This window comes from Neophocaena asiaeorientalis, unplaced genomic scaffold, assembly GCF_003031525.2.
Source record: "Neophocaena asiaeorientalis asiaeorientalis breed wild unplaced genomic scaffold, Neophocaena_asiaeorientalis_V1.1 scaffold134, whole genome shotgun sequence".
Taxonomy (NCBI): Eukaryota; Metazoa; Chordata; class Mammalia; order Artiodactyla; family Phocoenidae; genus Neophocaena; species Neophocaena asiaeorientalis.
The window spans coordinates 17,956,675-17,970,630 of NW_020185339.1; the positions used below are offsets into that span (position 1 = coordinate 17,956,675).

A 13,956-nucleotide genomic window follows, 5' to 3' on the forward strand; every position below is an offset into this window, starting at 1 on the left:
AATAATCTTTTGTTGCCTAATACAGCTCCCACCCACAGGGGCAATTATTTCCTTCAGAGGAGCTGCTACTGGACTCATTTTTTTCCCAGGCCAAATCTCTGTAACTACCCTGAATCAAATCACAAGAGAGGAGAGAGAACAATAAACCAAGCCTCAATTAATACAGGTCAGGTGATACATGCTATGGAGAAAAAAGTCAGAGGTACACGGAGTGCTAGGGGGAAGGGCATTGCTCTTTTATACAGGGCAGCCGGGTGTCACATGAATGTAAAGGAGGAGTATTGTAAAGCTCTGGAAGAAAGAGTGCTCTAGACAAAAACGAGAAAGGCCCCAGGCAAGAAAAAGCTTAGTGGGTCTGGGTAAGAGAAAGGCCTGTGTACCTGAAGCATGGTGACTAAGGGGAAAGTTGCAGGAGATGGCACTGAGTGGCAGGTGGGTGCCAGTTCACATAGCGTCTTAGTGAATAGTTTGGATTTTATTCTAATGGAGAGTTTTAAATAGGGATTACAGGTCTGATTTATCTTTTTTTTTAATACTTTGGTTGCTTGGGAAGAGAATGAACTATTGCTTGGAAGGTCTTAGTGCTAAGTTGGACATCCTAGGAAGCTGTTGCTTCCTAAGTGCAGACAAGAGATGAAGAGGCTTTGTCTCAGAGACCGAGAGCGCAAGTAGTGAGAAATACCAAGGTTTGGGATATTTTGGACGTAGAGATGATAAGATATGCTGATGCGTTTATACGTGGGGAATGAGAGAACTGGGTTTTTGGCTTGGGCCACTGGGTGGAAAGTGGTACCATTTTCTGAGATGTAAACAATGGATAAGAAAAAGTTGTTACATGTGTGAAGGATGATGATGACAGTAGGGGTAAATGTTCAAGGTGTCTACAGACATCTGGTTAGAGATGCCCAGGAGGCAGTGGATATGCAAATCTGAAGCCCAGGAATATGATTAAGGCTGGTGAAAAAAAATCTAGGAACAATCAGATAGTATTTAAGGCAAGGGACCGAGAGAAAAAGAAACAAAGGATCATGCCTTAGGCAACTTTCACAACATTCAAAGGTACAGCCAAGATGGAAAAGCGAGCACTGGAGCCTGAGAAAGTGCAGCCTATGCGGCAGGTGGATGCAGTTTCTTTAACAAAGGCCCACAGCATCTCCATTGGAAGGAATGTTTAAAGCCATCCACTTTGGTCAACCAACTCATTTCAGTTTTTAAATACCCTTTCTTCCATGAAGGGATAAAAACACGCATACGTCCGTTTACATGATAACTACACTGTCCTAACCCATCTAACATCATCTCTTTATAATCTTCCTGATAAGAGTTCAGGCCTAATGGAGACTACAATATTAAAATTTGGCAGGTTTTCATGGATAAATTTTGATACTATTACGTAGTGGGGGAAAAGTCAAACTAATTAAGAAAAATCTGAACTCTGAATAAAATGCTTTTCAATTAAAAATATGTCCCTAGAGACAAAAGGATAGCTGATTATTTAGAAATGATAAAATAAACATGGCATGCGGTATACAGTGTAACCTAACTTCAATCTTATTCTGTAGAAATGGCTAATAAAACACATGACAGAAATCTCTACCAAGAAAATTAGCTGGAATAGGGGATTTTCTATGGCAATATTCCATAATAGTAACAAAGATTTATCCTTCAAGCTTCAAAGTGACCTGCAAACTTTTACAGGGAGTAATTGGAGGCTGTGAAACTGTACTGTAAGGATGACAAATACTTTATTATTATAGGGCAGGTGCTCAGGGACAAAGCACTAATAGAATCTTACTGTTGAGGATTTTGTTTCTCTGACTACCTTTTGAGGGTGGGTAGGTGTGGAACTGGACTGAAAGAGGTTATATTACCAGTTCTGCAATCTTAAAACCAGTTGGTTTAAGAATTTCAGATATACAGAGTAGTGAATATGATTATAGATCAGAGAGTCCTAGCATTAAGACTTGTACTCTCCCCAACTCTTTTTTCTTAGCAAATCATAATCACTTGAAAATTTCAGCATTCAATCACAAATATATTTGTTGCCTGTATGATTTTTCTTCTTGTTGTAATACATCCTAATTTTTACAGAATAATAGTTATAGTCTCTTCTGCACTTAATGCTGGGAATATTTAATGATAACAGATACAAAATCTATTATTTACAAAACTACAATCTATTTTACCCTATAATTATGCCTTTATTCTCCCAAACCAATTAAATTTCCTTTGGCCAATACTTGCAATTCATATTAATTTTTTAGAATGACATAATAAAACCTCACTGTGAAATTAACTTTGTTCACTTCCCACCTGATTCCAAAGTAAGAGACTGTTACTCTACAAACTAAAATTTACTTAAAACTTTCTTCAGAGACAGAGGAAAAGCCATCTCAACAATCTTCTGCTTAAGTGACGCTCTGGATTAACTAATACTCAGTTCATTTTATAAAGCAGAGGTTGGCCAACTATGCAGCCTGTGAACAAAATCCAACCCATGGCCTGATGTGATAAATGAAGTTTGACTGCCACATAACCATATCCATTTGCTTACTTACTACGGTTACTTCTTCACTAGAGTTGAGTAGGTACAGAGACTATAAGGCTCACAAAGCCTAAAATATTTACTACCTGGCCTTTTCCAGAGAAAGTTTGTCAACTCCTGCTCTAAAGCATAGTGACCAATGCCAATGCACTGTGAATAAACACAGTTAACAGGCCCTCTCTAATACTCCTGCTCAAACAATTCGTCTGTATGCTTTCAAGAGTTGATTGTACAGGGACTTGCCTGGTGGCTCAGTGGTTAAGAATACGCCTGCCGATGCCGGAGACACGGGTTTGAGACCTGGTCTGGGAAGATCCCACATGACGTGGAGCAAATAAGCCCGTGCACCACAACTACTGAGCCTGCGCTCTAGAGCCCACGAGCCACAACTACTGAGCCCACGTGCCACAACTACTGAAACCCATGTGCCTAGAGCCTGTGCCCTGCAACAAGAGAAGCCTCCACAATGAGAAGCCCGCGCGCTGCAACAAAGGGTAGCCTCCGCTCACCGCAACTAGAGAAAGTCCACCCATAGCAACGAAGACCCAACACAACCAAAAATAAATTTATATACAAAAAAGAGCTGATTGTATAATATCTGTGCCATTTATATTTATAATTTAATTAAATATTAAATAAACATAAAATAATTGAGAAAGGAGCTATTGGAAGATTTAAGAACAAACAAAATTGTTATCAAATTAGGCACAATTGCCAACTGTGCAAGACTGTGAAAACACTGTATATATCCAAAATATTTTTTCTTGTGTGTTACAAAAAACTTAAAAGTAGAAATCATAGATAATACACAGTGGGTGTGGTTGTACACAGAAAGACTGACTATTCAAAATTCTGTACAAAAAGATAAATAATAATTTAAAGATTAGCAAGTTCAAGTACATTGGTATACTTTAGATTAAAATATTTAAGGCCTGGTTTTAATAATTTTTTATAACTCTCTGCTTTTTCCGTTTCTAAATATAAAACATGCCAAACTTACAGATAGGTGCAAAATATATACAGTCAGCCCTCCATATCTGCAGGTTCCACATCCATGAATATGAAGGACCGACTGACTTTAAAGGACTTAAGCATCCTTGGATTTTGAAGGATGCTCCTGGAACCAATTACCTGTGGATACGAGGGACAACTGTATACTTTTAAATAAATAAAATATTACAGGTATTTCATAAGTCCTCTAACCCCGCCAATTGCAACCCCCTCCCTTCTCTCTAAAGATAACTCAGTATCTGGAGTATCCAAACTAACATTGATAGGTAAAGGTGAAGTTTATCTAAAACAGATAAAATCGGAATTATTAAATTAAAAAAAAAACATTAGATCACCTCCAAATCTATAGGAAAGACTTGAACTAATCTATCAAATTGCTGAAGTATTAGTTTTTAGACCTGTAGTCGTTAACAAAAGAAGATTCCATTAAATAGGGTGTCAGTGATATATATGTAAATTTATACTCTGAAGTGCCTGAAAATATTTTCTTAAATTATCATTCCTGTTTAATTTACATTATTAATTTGTACTCTAAGAAGGCATTTTGCTGACCAAAAGTAAATTATCGCCCAGATGTTGCTGAGTTCCAAATTAGTAGATTTTCAATTTAATAAAATCCAAATTCAAGAGGTTTTAGAATATCCATAGTTTGTTGCAAGGGAAAAACCTTAACTATATATGATGAAGGAATCAGAGCTATATCACCATACGCTAGTGATCAATTTCAGTAACACTATCAGTGGGCCAAACATACGTTGTTACATACCTACATAAGACATAGCAATACCACCCATGGTGTATTCCATTGCAAAGTGCTTAACTTGAATCCATAAAGCCTTCATGTAGTGTTTGCTTTGTAGGAAATATAAGGGATGGAGAAATGGGCTAAATAAAAACACAACAAATTATCAGACAAATTGAGAAGCTGAGATTTTCTCAGGAACTCCTGTCTCCTCAACAACTGTCTCTTTAACCAGGGACTTGGCTGGATAAAAAAAGACTAAAGGGACACATCACACAGATCCAACATGTGATCTAAATTGGATCTAGTCTAGACATACCAGCTGAGAAACATTTTGGGGAGGGGGTTCACAAATGGAAATGTAGCGGTTATTAGACGAGACAAAATTTTTCTGAAATGGAAGGATGGGAGATGAACGACTGAAAAAAGGGAGTTGAAAAGCTATATGTAAAATGTGATTTCATACCCTCTGGTCTAAAAATGTGTGTGTGGACACAGAAAAAGTCTACATTTTAACAGTGACGATCTCAGGTGGTAAGAATGTGATCATTTTATTTTCATTTGTAGTATTTTCTAGATTTCTACAATGTAAATGTAGTGCTTCTATAATAAAACTAGTTTTAAAACAAATTCTATGGAAAATTTATATGACTTTTTTATATCAATAGATCCATTCATCATCATGTATGATAGAAAAATTTTAAGAAAGGCGACAGATACTGATTTGAGTAGAAGCCAAGAGAAACTGGAGGTTTGTATAAAAAAGGTCTCAACTTGAATTCTTTGACTATTTATAATGCTTTGATTTAATCAAGATACATTTAGTATCTTCCATGTCATTTCACATATAAAATGTTTTTGATGCTGTATTAAGTGTCTTAAGACGGCATTAAAAACGTTGTCTGAACTTTTTCTCACTAGAGGTATAATAATTATTATACCTTCTAATAATTATTAGCTCAGTATAAAAGGTATTTTGCTAAATAGGCTCACACAGGAGCATAAAGGATTCTAGGTGCCTTTGCATAATAATCCGTTTCTTTTTCATCATGAAGGGTCCAGCTTAATGGTTTTTAAGATCACCACCGTATATGTAAGTTGGATTCCTACAAAATAAGCAGCCATTTTAGAATGCACGTATTCACATTCTGATTGCCTTGAAAGTGGGTCAACGAACTAGAAGCATGCTTTTCACTAAAAGAGTACTCAATTTCTTTTGAATATGACAACATACCAATTTCATAACATTTCTTTTAAAATTCATATTTAAGTTGTATTGTTTTAGAATTGTATAACATTTCTTTTAAAATTCATATTTAGGTTGTATCATTTGAGAATTGTTTACATTTTATTTTATTTATTTATTTTTGGCTGCGTTGGGTCTTCATTGCTATGGGTGGACTTTCTCTAGTTGCTGCCAGCGGGGGCTACTCTTTCACTGCGGTACGCGGGCTTCTCATCGCAGTGGCTTCCCTTCCTGCAGAGCACGGGCTCTAGGTGCACGGGCTTCAGTAGTTGTGGCATGCAGCCTCAGTAGCTGTGGTTCACGGGTTCTAGAGTGCAGGCTCAGTAGTTGTGGTGCACAGGCTTAGTTGCTCCGCGGCATGTGGGATCTTCCCGTACCAGGGCTCGAACCTGTGTCCCCTGCATTGACAGGTGGATTCTTAACCACTGCGCCACCAGGGAAATCCAACAATTTTTAGTCCATTTCTACTTTTGGAAGCTTGCTGGCCCGTGCGGGGCTTGCCCTGGGGCGCTCTCCTGAAGAAGGAGGTCCTGGCCGTGAAGAAGTCCTCGGCGTCCTCCTCCAGGCTGCTGTAGCCGCTGCTCATGCTGCTGGTCCCGTCGCGCGCGGGCCGCCTCCCCGGGACGCTGGACACTTTTATCCTTTTTTTTTGAAACCCACCACCCCAGTTTTCTTTTAGCTTTATTTTCAATATATTTTGAATTCAACCACTTCTCACAGGTCTATTGCTACCGCGCCAGTCCAAGCCAGCATCATCTCTGGCCTGGACAATTGCAAAAGACCCTAGATATAGCTCGCTTTTTTCACACTTGTCCTCCTCACCTACCTCAGTCTATTTTCCACCCCGATGCCAGAGTAAGTCTTTAAAATGGAAATCACGTGATGTCACCTCCTTGCTTCAAACCCTTCACTGGCTTCACACCAAACTCGGAGCAAAAGCTAACCCCTTTTCCCTGTCCAAAGGCCCCTAAATGATTGGGCTTCTGCCCCTCCTTCTCTCCCAGAACCTTTTCCTCGCTCGCTCCTCTCCAGCCATACTGGCCTCTGCTGTTCTCGAGCATCTTGAACTTGCCAAACACACCTCCACCTCTGTACCTGGAGCCTTGCCAGTGCTTCTATATGAGGGACATCTTGCTATCCTGGAGCATCTTGAACTTGCCAAACTCACCTCTGCCTCTGTACCTGGAGCCTTGCCAGTCCTTCTATATGAGGGATTCCTTCCCCATTAGCAATATAGCTCTGCAGCTCACTTCTCTGCTCAAACATCAGGCTTTTCTGACATGCCATCAACAGAAGCACCCCCAGAGCTCTGTTTTATTTTTCTTCATGGCACTGTTACTACTACAACAATAAGTTACTACTTATATACATATTAAATATAAATATTTACTATATAAGCATATAATATATTACATATATATTACATACATATAATATATTTTATATGTGCAAATGTTTTTATGGCTTGTCTCCCCAGCTAGTACATAAACTCCATGGAGGTGAGCACTCTGTTTTGTTCATTGATGGATCCCCATTATCAAGAATAGTACTTGGTACCTTGTACGTATTAAAGAAGCACTTTTCAAGATACAGAGACTTATCTATCCTCTTGTTAAATTGGCTTGGGTTTAGTGACGTACTCCAATCACTACTAAAATAAGCCCTAAACAAAAAAAGCAAGCAGAGCTGTTACAAGAATTAGTTCTTCTATATTCCATTCATTTTGCAGAATCCTTACAGATCTAAGTTTGAAAACAAGGGTCATAAAATTTTTTATTTTTATTCAGGAAAACTAGCAGCAATCTAGCAGAAAAAAATCCTTTTATTTCATCAGAGTGCTAGAAGAAAAAAAATTTGTTTTTAAAACTTCTGTATTTAAAACAATTAAGTGATTACTTACTTGGCTGAAATACTTGTAACAAAGGAAAAGAGAAAAAAGTTTTCCCTGGTTTTATTACTAAATGGTTTTGTATAAAGAAATTATGATATTATATGAGATAAAATTGTTTTTACACTTAAATAAAAGGAAAAAGTCACATCAGAGTGTTAATGAACTAAAAAATCTTTTGTAACAATTCTTAGCAATTCTTTTGTAAAAGTCCCAAACTGTGGCTCTAAAATAATCGCTAAATATCTGAGACTTAATGCACCATAAAAATAGTTGTTTTAACCTACTATATGACTAAATTATGACAGACACTGTAAGCCACGGAAAATAATCTTATATTATCATCTAGCTGTTGAATTCAATCACTGCAAAGCAGTATACAAGTAAAATTCCCGCAGATAACTCTCTGAACTTCACACTTCATCTGTGTTTTCCTTATGACACATCACTTTTTATCTTCTATTTGCAGATCTTGGCGTTTTTGGACACAGGATTTTTGTCTGTTTTATTTTTGCCATCTCCTACAGTATTAGCACAATGACTGGGCTACTCAGTGGATGATTTCTGAATGAAAGAATGAGTGATGCTGAGGGTCAAAGTTGGGGAATAATGGCAGTAAACACGGCACAAATATAATAGTAGACATATACTTGGAGTGTTCTACATGAGCCCGATTAGTGCTTTTTTTATATCATATCCTATAAAAGTAAAGAGAGTTAGATAATGAAAGTGGTTTCTGTGTATCCTATTTTGCTTCACAGTATTTATCACAACTGTGTTGTGTAGTCATTTGCTTAATTTTTTTTTTTTCCACTTTAAATTCCAGGGGGTAAGAACTGTTTATCTATGGCTTCACAGAGCCTCAGCATCTCACAATAGTAGGGGTCCAACAAATATATTTCGAATCAATGAACACAGTTAGGGCTGTGCTACTGCGTCATTTGAAAATGCCTGGACCCCCTTCCTAGCTGAGGCTTCCAGATACTCACAGCTTCACAGAACTTCATAATTCGTTTTTCAGCGGTTTTAGGATGCACAGTGTTTCACATGCATCTTACAATTTATTGTGTCTTAGTATTCTGTGTAGTTTAATTGGCAGCTTTTTTTCCCTGAGAATTACATAAAACAACATTGTTTTAATAAATGATGGTGTTTTAGAATCAAGGAAATGAGATTACTGCTAATTCCACCTTGGTATGGAAAGTATAAAAACTTCAAATACTTACATCAATTAAATCTGAAAGATCATGAATATAATACTTGAAAACTGAGGCATTGGTTGCTTCAAGGGTTAGGAGATATTCATTCCGTGCCTTAATCGACTTTAGCTTGTTTTCCGAATACTTTGCTTGTCTCTGGAAATGAAGAAGATCCAGGCATTGGGGAAAACAATAAAGTCATTTTAAAACAAGACAGGGAAACATACATGAATTTCTATTCATCTAAACAATTTATTCAACATATAACAAATGACCTTCGAAGTCCTCTGAGAAAAGTACATTTCGAATCTGAATTAAATAAATGAAAATTACCCAGCGATGAGGAAAAACAACAACGTATACGGGCGCCAGGCCCATTTGCAATGAAATCTCTTTGTTAATATTCAAAGTTCTCTACATTGTGTATTGGATACTTGGCATTCACCACTAAATGAGGTCCAGCTGTTATTACATGATTTTTATGTTTCTAACACATTTTTTCATTCCCGTGGGAGGAAATGCATGTCACTTCACAGTAATTTACAATGTGTGTCTATCAGCTGTTGCATCAGTGTTCCTAGGTTTGTCACCTCCAGTGAGGACAGAAAGGCTCTGCAGTCTTTTACTTACTTTTTCCTTCATTTTTTCAATTTTCTTCACAGAGCTTCGCCGCTGATGTCTCTCTTCCAGTCTAATATGAAAGACTGGGTCACTGGATCTGCCAATTTGCTTCTCTTCTTGTTTCTCAGCCTCTTTCAGCTTGCTCTCTGCACTGATGCTCTCTGCATGATACATATGGTATGTTTTCATCACCTGTGAAAATGTGACCCACATTGTTAAAAGATATCTGTCTGTAACTTAGAAAGTGAATGGAAACCATTATATGACATAATATGTTAAAGATATCACCTTTCAACTGGCAGAGAGCCAGATTGTTAGTAAAATAAAGTATATACTATTCCTTCTACATAAAGCAAACAGAAATATGCAAATTCACCTGCCAGGAAGAGGCACTTAGGGACAGGCTGTGATGAAAAAAATGATTTACAGAGTCTTGTGTGTGCTTTCAGTGTACTTAAAAAGTTCCCTCAAACTTAAAAGTGTTTCTCTAAAATCTCCTCTGCATTATTAATTTGAAGAATAAACCCTTATGCATGGATAAATTTTAGTCAAACCTTGGAATTATAAAAAACTCCAAATAAATATATAGCCCTTACTAAAGGGACTTTATTGCTTAAAATGTACTTGTCAAAATACAAAATGTAAATATAAGGTTCATATATAGTTGTAATTAAAAAAAAAACTTTTTATGAGCACAAAGTAATACTTTATGTTCAATGTAGAAAACATGATACAAAAAAGAAAGTAAAATATAAAGCAAGTAGAAAATAAAAAACATAAGATTTTGGTATACAGCTATCCAGTTTTTCCTACGAAAATACACACACACACACACACACACACACACACACACACTTGTTCATTTTAAAATGACACATATCATTTCTCCTTTTAAAAAATCTGGATCATACTATATTTACAATTTTTAATCTCCTATGTCCTTTTCCACTTAAAAATATCAACATTTTCCTATACCACAAAATAGTCTTGTAAAACATAATTTTAAGGGCTGTATAATATTTCTTTATATGACTGTGCCATAACTTACTTAATTCCCTACTGTTGAACATTTTAGCATATTTCAACTTCTTGCTTTTTTATCAATAAAGCTGTGCTGAAAACCCTTCACATATAGAGTATCTTGTTTCTTCTCTTAGAAATGATACAGGTAATTTGCATTTTGATAGATTTAGGAATATACAGGAGATGAAATTTTGTAATGTATCCTTTCCATATATATTGTAAATATATAGTCAATCCAATTAAATATTCTTTAATTTAGAAAAATTTAAAGGTGTGATGACTCCGATGCCAACTGACGTCTCAGGGTTCCTTGAGGTACCAGAACTCAGCACCCAAGTAATCAGTACCAGCACATTCTCAAAAATTATGTCAAATTCTCCTCCACATAAAATGGATTTTATTTCATCTGTAAATAACTGTTATTCAGAGCCAATTTTATAACTAAGGAATAGTTGTGTTAAAGAGATTGATGTAATGTTTTAAAGTAAGGAACTTGATTTTTCTCATTTCAAAAGATGAGTTTTAAAATAGTTTGAAGACTGGAAGCAACACTGGAATAAATATATTTATTTAGGTTGAACCAAATTGCTGTTTTTTGTAGGTTATATGAAAAAGGTAGAAAATCAGCACTTATGGTTCAACTTAACACACACTCTTAAGATGACTATTTTAAAGAGTAAAACACAGGGTTAATGAAGAGCTTTACTTTTCATAAAACCTGATGATGTCTTCCCTTAAAATCATAAGCTAGCTAATTACGTCAAAGGCACTGCTGAACGAGAACAAAGTGCGGGCCAAACTACAAAGTCATGGCGGCTTTCTGTGAGCTGTGTGTAACTGCAAAGTTGTCTCTTCTTAGTAATTATCAAATCTGTCTGGGGGTGTGGTTTGGTTGGCTACTCCAGTTTGAAAGAAAAATAAGACAGCATTAGGAAGCAGCTGGGGAATGAAATGGGAGTCCCCGTGCAGCTGGGCAAACAACGAGGTCAAAGAATCTACTGCACACCTGGCTTTTCTAGGCTTGGCTCTGTTTATATTCCCCGCCTGAAGCAAACCCACAGGCTGTCTGGGTCCTGGTTCCAGTTACATCTTTAAATGAGAGGGTGAAAACAACCAATCTCACACACACTCACAGACACACGCACACACACACACACACACACAGACACACAGATGCTCGGCTGTCTTCTTGCTAGTTGACAGGAAGGAAGAAATGAGAACACGTGCCTCCCGTCATAGTTGGATGAAAAGGCATCCCAGACAGACCTGGGTAACTGAGAAATCTTGCTTTTAAATACATCCTGAAGACCTGAACTCCTGACTCTTGCTTTACTAAGATGCTGAGGCCTACTGTAAGCAGGTAATTTGCACAAACTAAGCTTTAGGCACTAAGGATTCTGAGCTGGCTGCTAGCATGGGTTAAAAGGAAAACGTTCGAGTCTGACCTAACATTAGCAAGAAGAGGGTATAAATATTTCATCACAATGTGCTTCAGCACAATAGCTGAGGATTCTCCACCCGGTTCAATAGTAATTTCCAGAAAGGTAATGTCTTTGTTCCGTTTTTCCAGTTTGACTTAGGGTTTCCACTGTTCTCCAAAATGTCAACAGTTACAATGAATGAATTTTAAAAGTTGGAGAGAAAAAACTAAAAGCTTCTCGAGAACTCTAACTGCAGACAATGAATGCCAGTACAAACTGCATTATTTAAAATGTAAGCTGTTGACAGAAGTTAAATGTGTTTTGTATTTAAAATAACAGTTCTCTCTTTTTCAGAGAAGTAAAAGAAAGCTTTTGAATATATACTGCAAAGAAAATAACAGCTTCTCCATCAGCTTAATGCAAACACAAGCCTTTGCATACCAAATGACATGATAGGTATATATCCATTTAAATGTACTCCAATAGCATATTTTCCTATTTGAATTCTTTTCTACTAAAACCTCAGGCATAATTCTCCATTGAACACGCTCAATTTATCTTCCCTGCTCTGTCTTCAACTGCAAGAAGAATAGAGTCAAGTAGAAAGTGACCACATCATGGATTTCTTTGTGACACTTGAATATTGCCAGAGTATTAGCAAATCATTGATGTCAGAATAAAGGGAATATTAAGCTGGACTTTGTTCAGATCCTCTGCCCTTACCAATCTCTCTTTACCTCATGTACCTCTCACCTCATGTGAAATCCTATATAAAAACTTTGGACAGAAACTGTATATTTCTTACTGACAGACCCTATATAATGGATCTGACACTACTCTTGTACTTTAAATCAAAGTAATTAAAGTATCTATAGTAAATTTCAATATTCAGTGTCAAGAAGTCATGGTGTATCTGAAAACTATCCATGTGTTGGAGATCAGTCGATTAAGGGTATAAATTCTACTTTTTGACTTCTGGCTCAGAAGTTAGAAGACATGGTTCCAGGAATGGATCTACCAGTTACTAGGTGTGGAGAGTCATTTAACACTTCTGCTCACCTTACAAGGTTGTTGCGGATACCCAATTGTACATGGTCCCTGTGTGTGGGTACAACTGTACCTTTACTGAGTACTTACTACATATGTGTGTATATATATGTATATAATCTATACCACTAATATATATATATATATATATATATATGGAGATATATGTAATGTGTATCTATTTAGCTAAACAAACATTATATAATTCCTACTACGTGCCAGACATTGTTCTAAGCATTTTACAAATACTGGGTTGGCCAAAAAGGTCATTTGGGTTTTTCCATAAGATGTTACGGCAAAACCCGAACGAACTTTTTGGACAGCCCAATAATAGCTTATTTAATCCTTCTAAAAACGCTTATGAGGTAGGTACCTTTATTCTCCCCATATTACAGATGAGAAAAGTGAGGCACAGAGAGGTTAAGTAACTTGCTGAAGGTCACACAGCTGATAATCGGCAAAGCAATGGGTGGTACCCCAGCAGTCTGGCTCCAGATTCAGTGCTCTGGACTGCTGTGCCGTGACCTTCAGAAGGTCTAATGCATTATACAAATGGAAGGCCTCTTTATCTGGGGGATACAGTTACTCTTGGTCATATTTAGGAATGGAGGAAAAGAAGGAATGAAAGATAATAATTTATTCATTCAACATCTGCTTGGTGTTTAGCACCTGTAAGGCACTGATGGGTATAAAAATAAAGACTTGGTTTCCATCTTCTAAGAGTTTAAGTTTTTAGAATTTAAAAAATGGGCCTTGGAGATTCTCATGGACACTGATGAAATGAGAGGGCATCTGGGCTGAGAGGACAGTATCAGGAAAGATGTAACAGGGTAGGCAACCCACACAGGTGAGGTGGGCATGAGGAGAACAAGACGGTGGAGAAGGGAGTCCAGGGTAGTGGATGATGGGGTAACTGAGCTGAAGAATAAGACTGGGCCAGATGAGGAGAGCCTTGAAACCCCAACTAAGTAGTATAGAATTTACTCTGAAGGGGGTTGGTGAGTCCATAGAGGTGTGAACAGTATGGTCATAGCAGTACCTTAGCAGTAATTCGGTGAAGATAGGCAGGATGTGAAGCGACCTGATTTAGCATGAAGAAGAGGGAATGGAAAGGAGGAAGGAGAATCCAGAATGACAGCTCCAGGGCCTTTTCTCTGTTCTCACTCTCTCTGACCTTTTCTTAAACTTGACACGACCCCCTCCACCACGGAGT

The 13,956-nt window shown here is 37.3% G+C and overlaps 1 protein-coding gene across 1 annotated transcript in view; it reads right to left on the reverse strand.

Annotated features, from left to right (window-relative positions):
• Positions 1–13,956, reverse strand: part of SRGAP1 (SLIT-ROBO Rho GTPase activating protein 1) — a 268,726-nt gene that overhangs the window by 79,152 nt on the left and 175,618 nt on the right. The window contains exons 5-6 of the mRNA XM_024737112.1: positions 9,262–9,444; positions 8,659–8,787 (exon numbers count right to left, since the gene is read on the reverse strand). Of these exons, the coding sequence (XP_024592880.1) occupies positions 8,659–8,787; positions 9,262–9,444 (312 nt within the window). The remainder of the gene's footprint in view (positions 1–8,658; positions 8,788–9,261; positions 9,445–13,956) is intronic.